We start from the raw sequence: 15,465 nt of genomic DNA on the forward strand, positions 1-15,465 counted from the left end.
TACGTTCAGTAGTGCACAGACATCAATTTGCACCACAGACTTTGTTTTTGCACTATTATGGTTACCTAATATTATTTACTATTAATTGTATTAATTGTTGTATATTTGTGTGTTGTTTTTTTTTATTTACAGGCCTGCTAAGCTGCAACAAATTATAAATAATAATTGTTCTATTGCCAGTACTTACAGTATGTCAACTAAACACACCTGACACTTGAAATTAAATACCCAAGGGTGGGTAATCAGCAACACTGGAAATTTAACCATTTAAATACTTTTGATTATTTTCCTCAATGTTCGGCAGACGATATTTGCAGTAAGCACATTAAGCTGACTTGCAAGAATTATTTCCAAGTCAAACTAATGTCAACTGATAAAAGCTGTGTTGGTGTAAAATGCATACATGTTGCCTCAATGTAGCTATCCCAACAAATTAACCCAAAAGTAGATTCAAAACAGCAGTTTTCGTGTTTCTGTAAGGGTGGGGCAGGTGTTCTGTTCTGAAGTGGGAAGGAGTGGATAGCAAAGATCTTAGAGCTCCGCTCTACGATCTTTGGTGGATTGGGTGGTGAAAGGAGTCTTTCAGAATCTGAATGGGTGTTAGGATGAGAAGTGCTGATGCTTCAATATTTCTGCCTGAACACACACACCCACCCGAGTAATCCCCAGGGATCATCAGTATAAATCTATGAACATTTTGCACTAAGATTTGACCTCTAGGCTGTGGGCCGAGGAGCTTTTTTGTGCAGTTTCGTGACCCAACTCTCGGAACTACATGAAATGTTCACATATTGTGTAAAAATATTAAAAGTCTACGGCAAAGACGCGATAGAGCACGACCAAAACCTATGGTGCGTCCTTGAGCGGGCTCGCCAGATCAACCTCAAGCTCAACCCCAATAAGTGCAAGTTCCGGGTCTCCGAGGTCACATACGTTGGTCATGTATTCACTCCCGCCGGACTCAAGCCCGACCCACAGAAAGCTGCTGCCGTCACTGAGATGCAGGCCCCCACCGACGTGCTCGGCCTGCAGCGCTTCCTGGGTATTGTGAACTATCTTGGTAAATTCATACCAAACCTCAGCGAATTGAGCTCGCCCCTGCGACAACTGACTAGAAAGGACACCGTTTGGTCCTGGTTCCCGCAGCACCAACAGGCTTTCGATGCTTTAAAGTCCAAGCTGACCAGTGCTCCAACTCTGACATTTTTCGATTTGAAACGCCCTGTAACTGTCACCTGTGAAGCCTCGCGATTCGGGCTTGGTGCAGCCTGCCTACAGCCTTCTGCCGATGGTACCCTGCTTCCTGTTTCCTATGCCTCCCGTACCATGACCGACACGGAATAACGCTACGCGCAGATCGAGAAAGGGCTGCTCGCTGTCGTTTTCGCCTGCTCTAAGTTCAAGGACTTTGTCTTTGGGAACACTTTCACGGTCCAAACGGACCACCAGCCACTGGTGACGATCCTGAACAGACCCATCCACGCCGCACCTGCTCGACTGCAACGCATGATGATGCAGCTCCAACGTTTTGACTTCACCCTCGTTTATAAAAAAGGTACTGACATGCACGTTGCCGACACCCTCTCCCGTGCACCTCGAGCGTCCTGTGACCGCTACCCCTATGAACGGGAAGACCTAGTACTCGGCGTTGACTTCGTTCCCACTAAACAACTACAGTGCCTAGCCGAACATACTGCCGCCGACCCCACTTTCCAAAGACTGTCATCAGTGATTAAAGGGGGTTGGCCAGACAAGCGCGCTAGCGCTTCAGCAGAGACACAGCCGTTCTTTCTAGTCCGCGACGAACTGATCATACAGGACGGCGTTATAGTCAAGGGCCACAAAGTCGTGATCCCTTCATCGTTGTACGACAAATGCTACTGTGAGGCACACAGCGGTCACCCGGGAGTCGATGCTACACTCGCCCACGCACAGAGCCGATTCTACTGGCTGGGGATGGCCAAATACATACGAGACCGTGTCTCGTCTTGCCCCATTTGCAACAGTCTCGCACCCCACCAGCAGAGGCAGCCCCTACTGCAACAACCTGCACCAGCCCTGCCCTGGACTTCGGTGACAGCTGACATTTTCGAGTGGCACGGTAAGCACTACCTCGTCCTTGCAGACACGTTCTCAAACTGGTTTGAAGTAGACCTCCTGACCTCCCTCACGTCTGAAATGGTCATCCGCAAGCTGCGGAAACACTTTTCCACATTCGGTTCACCTGTCCGTCTGCAGACCGACAACGGTAGACAGTTTACCAGCCACGAGTTTAAGCTCTTTGCCAACCGATGGAACTTCGACCACGTACTCAGCAGCCCTGAGTACCCGCAGAGTAACGGACTTGCTGAGCAGCCTGTCAGGAGCGCTAAACAACTGATGGAGCAAGCGCGCCTGGCGAATTCGGACGTTTACCTTGATCTGCTGAACCTCAGGAATATAGCCAGAGATGCAACCCTGGGATCACCAGCCCAGCGGCTTATGTCCAGAACGACACGACCACTGATTCCTATTGCGCAGCACAAGCTGATACCTCGTGTGCTGGAGCCTGCCTCCATCCAAACGCGCATTCAGGAGAAGCACGATATTCAGAAACGGTCACACGACAGCTCATGCAAACCCCTCATGCCTCTGCTGCCGGGACAGGTTGTTCGTCTACAAACTGCGAGTGGATGTTCCCGCCTGGCCACCGTGGTTGGCACAGCTGACGCGCCTCGATCTTACCTTGTGGACTATGAAGGGACAGTTTACCGCAGAAGTCGTTAACATCTGTTGACTGTGCAGGAACCCCGTCCGCCGCCAGCTGGTCCCTACGCTCCACCACTTCTGTTCCTGCCGTCTGCTGCAGATCCAGTTACCAGCCCCTGCACGTCCCCCACCCCTCGCATGTTCTGTTCTCCTCTGCGTGGCGCGGCTGTTACTAACCGCAGATTCACCCCTCCTGTTTGTGTATCCACTCTGCCGCCTCCAGCCCCCTCCACGTCCTTCTCGCCTCCGGTCCTGTCGCCGGCCTCTAATCTTTCCGATGAGGGGGGGGAGGGTTTGGTCCGTATGCGTTCGGGCCGTGTCAGTAAACCGCCTGTTAGATATGGTGATTTTGTTTAACTTTAATGGCACGGATACCCACCATACTCAATCTTCTAAGGGGAAGGATGTAGATTGGTTTATGAATGCAACCAATCATATATATCTTAGCATCACTAATCCCGCCTCACTGTATCATTTATCCTAACACCCACTTCTCCCGCTACGCAGTTCAGTAGCAGGCTGGAGCCAGTGACTACTAATATGTTGTTAAGACTGAATGTATATTAAAGACGATCTTGAAGTTACACGTGTGTAATGTCTCATTTACATAAATCATCCCTGAAACTCGTCAAGATCAAAACTTGCACATATTTGTTAAATTAGAGAAAAAACTGAAAATTTTCGAGTATTTGTAGTCCAATCAAAGCACGTTTGACATTGAGTCGGACGCCAGTTGGCCAATCACGCGCTTTGTTTCAGGCTAGCTAGGCAGGAAGCACACATCATGGCTGAGAGTAGTCTACTGATGCCTGTTTTACTGGAGATTTCGATGAAGGTTCTTTGTTGTTCCCAACGCTAGTGGGAGTTGTGTACAGGCCACCCAACAGTAGTAGTGGAGTTGGGGATGGCATCAAACAGGAAATTAGAAATGCGTGCAACAAAGGTAAAACAGTTATAATGGGTAACTTCAATCTACATATAGATTGGGTGAATCAAATTGGCAAGGGTGCTGAGGAATAGGATTTCTTGGAATGTATGCGGGATAGTTTTCTAAACCAACATGTAGAGGAACCAACGAGAGAGCAAGCTTTCTAGATTGGGTATAGAGGAATGAGAAAGGGTTAGTTAGCAGTCTTGTTGTGCGTGGCCCCTTGGGCAAGAGTGACCATAATATGGTGGAGTTCTTCATTAGGATGGAGAGTGACATTGTTAATTCAGAAACAAGGGTCCTGAACTTAAAGAAAGGTAACTTTGAGGGTATGAGACGTGAATTGGCCAAGATAGACTGGCAATTGATTCTTAATGGGTTGACGGTGGATATGCAATGGATGGCATTTAAAGACTGCATGGATGAACTACAACAATTGTTCATCCCAGTTTGGCAAAAAAATAAATCAGGGAAGGTAGTGCATTCGTGGCTAACAAGAGAAATCAGGGATAGTATCAAAACAAAAGATGAAGCATACACATTAGCCAGAAAAAGCAGCCTACCAGAGGACTGGGAGAGTCCAGCAGAGGAGGACAAAGGGCTTAATTAGGAAAGGGAAAATAGATTATGAAAGAAAACTGGCAGGGAACATAAAAACTGACTGCAAAAGCTTTTATAGATATGTGAAGAGAAAAAGATTAGTTAAAACAAATGTAGGTCCCTTGCAGTCAGAAACAGGTGAATTGATCATGGGGAACAAGGACATGGCAGACCAATTGAATAACTACTTTGGTTCTGTCCTCACTAAGGAAGACATAAATAATCTGCCGGAAATAGCAGGGGACTCAGGGGTCAAATGAGATGGAGGAACTGAGTGAAATCCAGGTTAGCCGGGAAGTGGTGTTAGGTAAATTGAATGGATTAAAGGCCGATAAATCCCCAGGGCCAGATAGGCTGCATCCCAGAGTACTTAAGGAAGTAGCCCCAGAAATAGTGGATGCATTAGTGATAATTTTTCAAAACTCTTTAGATTCTGGAGTAGCTCCTGAGGATTGGAGGGTAGCTAATGTAACCCCACTTTTTAAAAAGGGAGGGAGAGAGAAAACGGTGAATTACAGACCAGTTAGTCTAACGTCGGTAGTGGGGAAACTGCTAAAATCAGTTATTAAAGATGGGATAGCAGCACATTTGGAAAGTGGTGAAATCATTGGACAAAGTCAGCATGGATTTATGAAAGGTAAATCATGTCTGACGAATCTTATAGAATTTTTCGAGGATGTAACTAGTAGAGTGGATAAGGGAGAACCAGTGGATGTGTTATATCTGGACTTTCAGAAGGCTTTCGACAAGGTCCCACATATGTGTATATATTGTCCTTCGTACGGTATTGTCTGTATTATTCATTGTGGTGTATGTGGTGGTTGTATTGTACTGTATTGTATCTGTCTGAGAGCGAACCAAGACACATTCCTATCAACTTGTTGACGTGGCAATAAACTTCTTGAATCTTGAATCTTGAGATTAGTATACAAACTTAAAGCACACGGTATTGGGGGTTCAGTATTGATGTGGATAGAGAACTGGCTGGCAGACAGGAAGCAAAGAGTAGGAGTAAACGGGTCCTTTTCACAATGGCAGGCAGTGACTAGTGGGGTACCGCAAGGCTCAGTGCTGGGACCCCAGCCATTTACGATATATATTAATGATTTGGACGAGGGAATTGAATGCAACATCTCCAAGTTTGCGGATGACACGAAGCTGGGGGGCAGTGGCACCTGTGTGGAGGATGCTAGGAGGCTGCAAAGTGACTTGGATAGGCTGGGTGAATGGGCAAATGCATGGCAGATGCAGTATAATGTGGATAAATGAGAGGTTATCCACTTTGGTGGTAAAAACAGGAAAGTAGACTATTATCTGAATGGTGGCCGATTAGGAAAGGGGGAGATGCAACGAGACCTGCGTGTCATGGTACACCAGTCATTAAAAGTAGGCATGAAGGTGCAGCAGGCAGTGAAGAAGGCGAATGGTATGTTAGCATTCATAGCAAAAGGATTTGAGTATAGGAGCAGGGAGGTTCTACTGCAGTTGTACAGGGTCTTGGTGAGACCACACCTGGAGTATTGCGTACAGTTTTGGTCTCCTAATCTGAGGAAAGACATTCTTGCCATAGAGGGAGTACAGAGAAGGTTCACCAGACTGATTCCTGGGATGTCAGGACTTTCATATGAAGAAAGACTGGATAGACTCGGTTTATACTCGCTAGAATTTAGAAGATTGAGGGGGGATCTTATAGAAACTTACAAAATTCTTAAGGGGTTGGACAGGCTAGATGCAGGAAGATTGTTCCCGATGTTGGGGAAGTCCAGAACAAGGGGTCACAGTTTAAGGATAAGGGGGAAATCCTTTAGGACCGAGATGAGGAAAACATTTTTCACACAGAGAGTGGTGAATCTCTGGAATTCTCTGCCACAGAAGGTAGTTGAGGCCAGTTCATTGGCTATATTTAAGGGGGAGTTAGATGTGGCCCTTGTGGCTACAGGGATCAGGGGGTATGGAGAGAAGGCAGGTACAGGATACTGAGTTGGATGATCAGCCATGATCATATTGAATGGCGGTGTAGGCTCAAAGGGCCGAATGGCCTACTCCTACACCTATTTTCTATGTTTCTATGTCGTGGCAACCTGCAGCAGGGTAATTGAATTTCGTGAGAAAAGCATTAAGACGTCTGAAGAATGTGCAGCTAAGTGGATAGAAGTGGAACAAAGCCTTGAAAGCAAAGTCCCTGCTGAGGTGCTGCAGTCAAACTTTGTGAATCAACAGGAACTGAAAGGTAAGATCTAAAGTCTGAATTTATGAAAATTAATCTGTATGGACTTTAATTAATTTAATTGCACCCTTTTATAATGTTAAAAAATGAGATTTGGAGACTGTACATTCATTCACTCACACTCACTCATGAAGTTGAGGGCCTAAACTGTGTGTATCCATAACAAAGTAAATTAAACATTTTCTGTAATGCCAGCTTGTTGAAGTCTAATAAGTTTTCTTTAACATCTATTCTCGGAGCTGCCTGCGATAACTTACCGGGAAAAAGTGCTCCGATCGCGGGGCCTATGTACTTAACATAGTGAAGCCGCGGTCTCAATTAGGAAGTGGACGATTCGCGAACGGGGAGCCGCAGAGTGTGTTTAGATTATCTCCGCGGGGAGGGAAGGCTGTACATAGTGTCGTCTGTAGCAGCCGTTTCCAGGCCCCGACAACGGGAGAAAAACTGAGGAATATTGATTGCACTTTATAAGCTTCCATTGGAGTGAGAAATGGTCAGAAAAGGCTGATGTTTATGTAGAAATGAATTGGTGTATGTGAACTTGAACTAATTTATCTATGGTAGTAACAGTGTTATTCTCATTAACATTAAGAAGAGGTTGAAATTTTATGAATTGAAGTCCATGCAGACAATGACTATGAGATGGGGTTTTTTTTGTAGCCTCTGCCTGACCCTCCACTTAAACTTGAACTAACATCAATTGACATCAAAACTTATCAAAAGACTTGGAATCTGATGAAGAATATTCAGATGAAGATCAGATGTAATGTAAACAAATAAATTGGGGAAATAAATGATTATATAAAGTTTTATTTTAATGTCTATCGTTTCACTGTTTATTTGGTCAAATTATTTAAACAATGATTGAATTACTTATGATAATGGCGTGCTGGTGGATGACAGTGCGACAGTCCACCCAACCATCTACACACACATCCATCCGTACGCACACTTCCTATTAAACCGACTGGAAGATGCCTTGCAGGACTGTCCCCCAGCCTGGAACTGCCCCAGTCCCACTATGGCGGTGACCCCCACTCTGCCCACTGGCAGTCAGTGGGGTTCAGTAAAGGGAGGAACCCACAAGAACTGCCCTCACCCATTAATTAGGCTGGTTCAGGAGCAGGACCACTGCGACAGTGTCATTAAAAAAAACTCACAATTATATTCATATTATTTTTATAATATAATTATACTTACTTATATATGATTACAGTCATATATATGACGTAAATATGACTGTAATCATATATAAGTAAGTATAATTATATTATAAAAATAATATATATACACACACATGGAAGGTACACAAAAATGCTGGAGAAACTCAGCGGGTGCAGCAGCATCTATGGAGCGAAGGAAATAGGCGACGTTTCGGGCCGAAACCCTTCTTCAGACCTATGTATATATACATGGAGTTCAAAAGGGAACTGCAGATGCTGGAATATCGAAGGTACACAAAATTGCTGAGGAGAAATGGGCTGCCCATGGTGTAATATGGGCAATGGCCACTAGATGGCGCTTACTTTCCCGATCTCATTTTCTAATTAGTTTAATTAATTAATGTGCAACTTTTGGCATTGACGAGTTATGACATCCTTCTCAATTATATTTCATCTAAATCTGCGGAAAATGTCATGTTGTTCCGTGACGTGGGTCACGAAAATCGATTTCTAGACACATTTTTGATGCCACAGCCTACTCCTTCCAAGTGGAAAAACTTCCCTTACAACCACCCTATCAAATATGATGTGGATCTATTTCTCCCTTTCCCCTCACTCCCCCCCCTTCGTCCTCTTTCACCTATTTTCCTTCCTCTGGCTTCATGTTTCACACCTCTTCCCTTACCTCACACTTTTTGTCTTTTCATCTTTGGCCTTTGTCCAACCAGCTGCCAGTCAAAACCATTCTCACTTGTATATCCACATATCACTTGCCAGGCTTGGCCCTGCAAATCATGTCAAGTTTATTCGTCACACACACATACGAGATGTGCAGTGAAATGAAAAGTGGCAATGCTCACGTACTTTGTGCAAAAAAACAAACAACCAAACAAACTACAAACAGAATGGACCAGTATCACATATTCTTTTACATATTGTGGGCGGAAGGAAAAAGGAAATAAAAACAGCAATTTACAAGAAAGCAGTAGAGTGGTACAGTAAAGTTAGTCCCTGGTGAGATAGGAGTTTACAGTCCTAATGGCCTCTGGGAAGAAACTCCTTCTCAACCTCTCCGTTCTCACAGCATGGCAATGGAGGCGTTTGCCTGACCGTAGCAGCTGGAACAGTCCGTTGCAGGGATGGAAGGGGTCTCCCATGATCTTATTGGCTCTGGAGTTGCACCTCCTGATGTATAGTTCCTGCAGGGGGGCGAGTGAAGTTCCCATAGTGCGTTCGGCCGAACGCACTACTCTCTGCAGAGCCTTCTTGTCCTGGGCAGAGCAATTCCCAAACCAGATTGTAATATTTCCGGACAAGATGCTTTCTACAGCCGCTGAGTAGAAGCACTGGAGGATCCTCGGAGACACTCTGAATTTCCTCAATTGCCTGAGGTGGTAAAGGCGCTGCCTTGCCTTACTCATGAGTGCTGCAGTGTGTGATGTCCATGTCATATCCTCAGAGATGTGGACTTCCAGGTATTTAAAACATCTCACCCTATCCACAGTATCCCAATTTAACCTCAATGGTGTGTACGTCCTCGGATGATATGCCCTCCTAAAGTCCACAATCAGCGCCTTAGTTTTTTTGACGTTCAAGAAGAGGCTGTTGTCCTGACACCAGAGTGCCAGATCAGCCACCTCCTTCCGGTAGGCCTTCTCATCGTTGTCTGAGATCAGGCTCACCACCACAGTCTTATCAACAAACTTGATTATCGAGTTGGAGGTGAACCTAGCCACACAGTCATGTGTGTACAGGGAGTACAAAAGGGGGCTGAGGACGCAACCCTGGGGGGATCCTGTTATCAGGGTGAGGGACTTTGATGTATTCCCTCCCATCTTGACTACCTGGGGCCTGGCGGTGCGCCACCTATCCTAGTTTTCTCCCCCTACCACAATCAGTCTGGGAAGTCAAAAATACCTTTCTTCTGCATCAGAATAGAATAGAATAGTTTCTTTATTGTCATTGTAACATGAACCATGTACAACGAAATTGTCAAGGTCAAGCCAAACTATAGATAAATTATGTTCACATCTAATAATTTAATAATTTAACATCTACCAAATACTTAGCTTTTAACCGATGTTATTAATATCATAGTGTGTGAACAAAATAATATAATCTCACAGCTTTTTGCATCCAAACCCATCTGATAATTTGGCAAGAAGGATTTACTCAGGCACAATGGGATTATTTTAGTTATGTAAATGTGAATATATTTTAAAGTGGTGAATGCCTCTGTTGTCGCCTCCTTGCTGATCTCAGCTCATTTGCCGCTGAAACTCACAACAATGTCCCTGACTATTTTCCTTCATTTAACCCTTTGAACATTTAGATTAGTCTTGAATTTTGGACCTGGTGGTTTAAATTGTACCAGGGTTCACTTTTCTCCTCCACAGTTGTTACTCATTTTTATGAAAATGGTTCAATTTTAAGAATATTGTCCTTACTTTCAAATGTTTCCATTGCCTCCTTCAGCTCTATTGCTTTTGAGGATGTCTGTATTCCTTCAATTCTAACCTCAAAGTGATATTTGGCATCTATACCAAGGTCCTCAACTCTGAAATCCCCACCCTCACTATCTCATTCCTAAAATATGCCATTATACCCTAATATGGGCAATGTTCTGTTCGTTTGCCTTAATATTTGCTTATTAGCAATGTTAAACTTAGTTTAATTATGGACCAGTTGAGACATTTTACTGTGTTAAAATGCACTAAATAAATGCAAGTTGTGGAAATATCAATAGATCCTATTGATGATATAATTAACTTACTTAATGTAGCGTAAACTATTAGTACTGAAGTACTCAAATTCGAATTTTGAAAAATGTTTTGATTTTCAAAGAAAATTTCTGTCTTTCTTTCCCACTGGTTTAAACCAAGATTCTTTTTCTGTCAAGTGTCAGCAGATTCTTTGCATGCCTCTACATGTAACTGGAGATTGGATGGGCCAGCAAGGCTGAAACAAGTACCTTCAATCTGACTCCACCCATGAAGCTGGTCTAACTAGAGCATTAAGGCAAATTATAATTTTGAAGATTTTATAATACAAATCAGAGTATAATACGAAAGACATTTCCATTTTTAAACAAAATTTCGCAGTTCCCAATATTTCAGGCCATTATATTAAATCCTTCACCAAGATCAATTTACCTTTCGTGGTCCTATATTTTGATATTGTAATTAGTTACGTCACGTTATACAAACCCATTTCAGACCAAATCTCAATTGCAAAAAAAATATTTATTCATTGGAACAAATAAATTTCAGCACCTACTATTTAAAAGATAAAAATCTATACGTTTAAATAAGGATAGAAATCTGGCACATAACGTAATGAAGACTTGGTTTCAGATTTCCAGCATCTGGAGTTTATTATTTTTTCCTTTGAACACCTCTTTCCCCATTGAATCCTAAAACAATTAGCTTTTCTCAAATGTAATTCCACCCAACTCCTCTCATTGAAGTCCCAACGGTCTTAGAGAAAAGGGTAGATACAAATTGCTGGAATAACTCAGCAGGTCAGGTAGCACTGAATTATAGATATTTATACGGAGGCATTGAAGGGTCCCAAACAAAAACATCACCTATCCATGTCCTCCAGAGATGTTGCTTGACCCACTAAGTTATGTCATGTCATGGTATCTGATAAGTTACTCCAGCATTTCGTGTCTTTTTTGGTTATTTCCCTGTATTGTTTCATTTTGTAAATCGACATTTGCAGCTCCTTGTTTTTACAAAGAAACACCATCAGGTTTGTGGCAAGTATCTGTGAAGGAGCGATCCGTTTAACGATTCAGGTCGAAGTCTCCTCGTTAAACGCCGATTTTTTACGTATCTGACTTTTATTTCAACGCACTACAGATGTCAATGGTTTTTCCATCTTTCCTTCACTTACCATTCAAAATACAACCCATCCTTGGATGTAGTTGTTGGTGGGCAAACTGTCTCTCAGGTTTGAATGCAGGGAGGGAGGGCGTGAGTGAGGGAGGGAGGGAGTGAGTGAGGGAGGGAGTGAGGGAGTGAGGGAGGGAGGGAGGGAAGGAGTGAGTGAGGGAGTGAGTGAGGGAGGGAGTGAGTGAGGGAAGGAGGGAGTGAGGGAGGGAGGGAGTGAGTGAGTGATGGAGGGAGTGAGGGAGGGAGGGAGTGAGGGGGTGAGTGAGGGAGGGAGGGAGTGAGTGAGTGAGGGAGGGAGTGAGGGGGTGAGTGAGGGAGGGAGTGAGGGAGGGAGTGAGGGAGTGAGTGAGGGAGGGAGGCCCCAACACTTCATGTATGGGCGGGTTAGGGAGGGTGTAACCAAACTGCGCCCTAAACTGGGCGGAGTGTCTGGAACCAAAGAGGAATGTTCCTGAGTTTACCTGCAGTGTCTCGGCCGGCGGCATCCGTTCCGTTTCCCGCGAAAGGGTGAGGAATAGTTGGGAGCTGAGCTTACCTGTGGCCTAGCCTAGCCCTGGCCCGGCCTGGGAGACGGGCAGCCATGAGCCAACACGGTTCCCAGACGATGTTGAGCCGGCGCTTTTCGGAACGGCGCTACCCCGCTCCGTCGCCCGGCAACTTCTCGGCCCGCAGCGACGGCGGCGATGTCTTTCTGCCTCTGCAGCATCAGTACGCCGGAGTAGGGGGGGGTCAACATGTGTCCGGAGCCCAGATGTACGGTTTAGCGGAAAGTAGAAGTGAGACGAACAACAGTAACTTCAGATCCCGGACTCTACCGCAGTCAAAGTCCTCCCGCCCTCTCGAAGTCTACGAGGAAACGCAGTACGTCAGGTAAACACCACACCCAACCCTCCAACACAGGTCGGGCCGACTCTATAGGGGCTTAACTTTCTTTTTCAATGTTTCGAAACGTTTTTTTCTTAAAGCCTTTTAAAATACTGAAGGGAAAAGAGTTTTTGTTTTGGGGAGAGGCAAGTTGGGAGTTCGTGGATGACCAACACAAAATGGACCCCACCTGCACTGGGCGGGTCTAGTCTTTGCTCAGTCGATTGTGTCAAGTTACCTGTTTCAACAAGTTGGTCCATTTGTGACCAATTAAGTAGGAGCATCTGTTCCTACGCGTACTTTTTTTTTTGAAGAAAGCGTTTTGTTTAACAAAACGAAAGAAAGCAAACGTTAACAAATAAGCTCTGTGCAAAATGATTGGGTATCATGGAGAAATGACACACAGAGGAATTGAGGCTAGCTTCATCATGAAATGGTGGGACAGGCTTAAAGGATCTGATGGCTTACGCCTGCTCCTGTTTTCTTGTGTTCATTTCCCTATATTGTGATTGTGACTTTCAGACCAGCAGGTCCAGGAACAGCTTCTTCCCTGCGGCTGTCACACTACTCAACACCAAAGATCCAAGATAATCTTTGCTCAACACTGTACCTCGGTGACTGCCAATCACCCCCCACACTCCTCCCACAGGAAAAACACTATGACTATGCATGTAAATAGATTTATTTATTGAAATCATATTCTATGTCGCTCTCCAGGGAGATGCTAACTGCATTTCGTTGTCTCTGTACTGTACACTGACAATGACAATTAAAGTTGAAACTGAATCTGACTTGCCTTTATCGGTGCATTTAAAGTTCTTCCCAAATCATTAATACCCACCTCACCCCTTTATGATCTACGGTATGATAGTGTCTCGATTATAAACATACACAAAAATGCTGGAGAAACTCAGCGGGTGCAGCAGCATCTATGGAGCGAAGGAGATTGGCAACGTTTCGGGCCGAAACCCTTCTTCAGACATCGATTATGAACATTGTTAGTTTTGGTTTCATCTAATTACATGGCCAAATTATGTCTGTAACCACCTCTGGCACATCAGACTTGTGAGACTACTGTATTCCTTTTGACACATCCCTGATTTAAAACCCCATCATAAGGGTACCTATGCTCCATGGTTGAATATTTTGCTGCCTGTCCTGATGTCTTATTACAAAGCATCTATGTGCATTGAAAGAACTAAATAAATGAAACTACTTTGTTCCATCTCCCTTTAATGGCATTTTTATATGGGACAGAATTAGGCTGTGTGAATTTAAATGTGGATTATCGATGTGAATTGAAGGAATTCCACGGGGGGGGGGCACATCACTGTTTTAATGCGATGGGGGAGGGGGGCATCACATTTAAAATAAATAAACGCAAATGTATTTTTCAATTAGCATTTCTTGATACTTTGCCTTTCTAGGAATACAACCCCCCCCCCCCCCCCCCCCAACACGCCCATTGGCCCACCAGGTCCTTGGCGACCAGCGATCATCCCATATACCAGCACTATCCTGCATACACTAGGGAAAATTTACAACTTTGCAGAAGCCAATTAATCTATGAACGCGTTAATGCAGGGGTCCCCTGCAGTAAGAAATTCTAAAGTTCTACTTATTATAGGGGACTATGTTGTCAAGCCAATGATTGCAATAAATTGAAGATCAATGGGAAAATAATGATTTTTCCAAGGACATTACATCTATACATCTTCACCTCCCATCTTGAAATTTGAAAGCAGAAGATATTTGATAATTTTGCTCACCAAATGGTTTTATTTTTATATAATTTTCTCAACTAAACTACATATGTTATGTAACCACTGTACACAATTTCAAATGACCTGGAGAATAGAGTTTAATTGAGAATTAAATTAGAATTTTCTAATACTGTATGTGCTAAAAATTCTATGGATTCCCCTTTGTATTAAGGTCGACGTGCTGATGTGGAATTAGGGTTTCATGTTATGGTTTGTTATATGTAAATATTTCAACTTCTGCATCCAATTTATGTTTCTTTCTAAGTGGGGAATCGATGAAGAAACGACATGATATCAGCTATGCAATGACAGAAGATTGTGCTACAAAACTTACTGAAACAGAGAAGTTGCTCCAACAGGTACATTCTTTTTCCAGTTGGAACTAGAGCTCATTCCGATAACTCCTTTAATTGCAAATTACAACAAAATGAAATGCTCATGTGCCCACAACCTTACGTAACCAAGATCAATTAAAAAAAAAATATATACTATTCTTTGTAATATGCAATCCTTGTAAGATTTTAATACGTTTTAAGGTCCTTTTTAAAATTAGCTATATGGTATAATTTAAACTTTGGTGCAATTTCAATATTTGACTAAGACTATCAACATTAAAGCTCTTATTGTGTTTGTAACATGAGACAGATGCTATTGCACCACATATCACTTACATTACCCATATAATTACTTATGGGGTGGTATCCATAACAGGCAGCCAACAAGACAATCCCATGTTTATGCTTGAAAGTGGGCCACCTGTGCCAATGTTTCACCTACTTTCAGAATGCCTCTCATTTTTCCTCAGAAATTCTTTTTGCCATCACTGTCTGCTCAATTAAATTGAATTGAATGCCTTTATTGTCATTCAGACCTTACGGTCTGAACGAAATTTTGTGCCTGCAGTCATACATACAATCATACAATAATAACAACAATAAACACAAATTAACACCACCACAGTGAGTCCTCCAAGCACCTCCTCACTGTGGTGGAGGCAAAAATCTTAGGGCTGCAGTCTCTTCCCTCCTCTTCTCCCTCTGCGCTGAGGCGATTCCCCACCGGGCGATGGTACAAACAGTCCCGCGGCTCACCCAACCCCGCAAACGGGCCGGCTCAAACACCGCGGCCCGGGGTGGTCGAAGCTGCCGCCCTCCAGTCCAACGGACGCAGCCGCTGGCCCGCAGCTCAACCCCGGACTCAGGTCATAGCCGCCAGAACGCCGTCCCAGCCACCGGAGCACCGTTCCAGCCCCGAGCCGGATCGCCCTCACGTGTGT

General features: G+C 44.1%; 1 protein-coding gene across 3 annotated transcripts in view; it reads left to right on the top strand.

Moving 5' to 3' along the window:
* The first annotated feature begins 653 nt into the window (after positions 1–653).
* LOC116971858 (desmoplakin) overlaps positions 654–15,465 on the top strand; it is a 66,958-nt gene continuing 52,146 nt past the window's right edge. Inside the window, exons 1-3 of one of the 3 annotated variants that reach the window (XM_033019016.1) lie at positions 654–658; positions 12,109–12,432; positions 14,455–14,548. In XM_033019016.1, coding sequence (XP_032874907.1) covers positions 12,143–12,432; positions 14,455–14,548 — 384 coding nt within the window. In that variant the 5' untranslated portion in view covers positions 654–658; positions 12,109–12,142. Of the gene's footprint in view, positions 659–12,016; positions 12,433–14,454; positions 14,549–15,465 lie in introns of those variants that run through there. The other 2 variants (XM_033019015.1, XM_033019017.1) reach the window with 2 other exon arrangements.

This window comes from Amblyraja radiata, chromosome 4, assembly GCF_010909765.2.
Source record: "Amblyraja radiata isolate CabotCenter1 chromosome 4, sAmbRad1.1.pri, whole genome shotgun sequence".
Taxonomy (NCBI): domain Eukaryota; kingdom Metazoa; phylum Chordata; class Chondrichthyes; order Rajiformes; family Rajidae; genus Amblyraja; species Amblyraja radiata.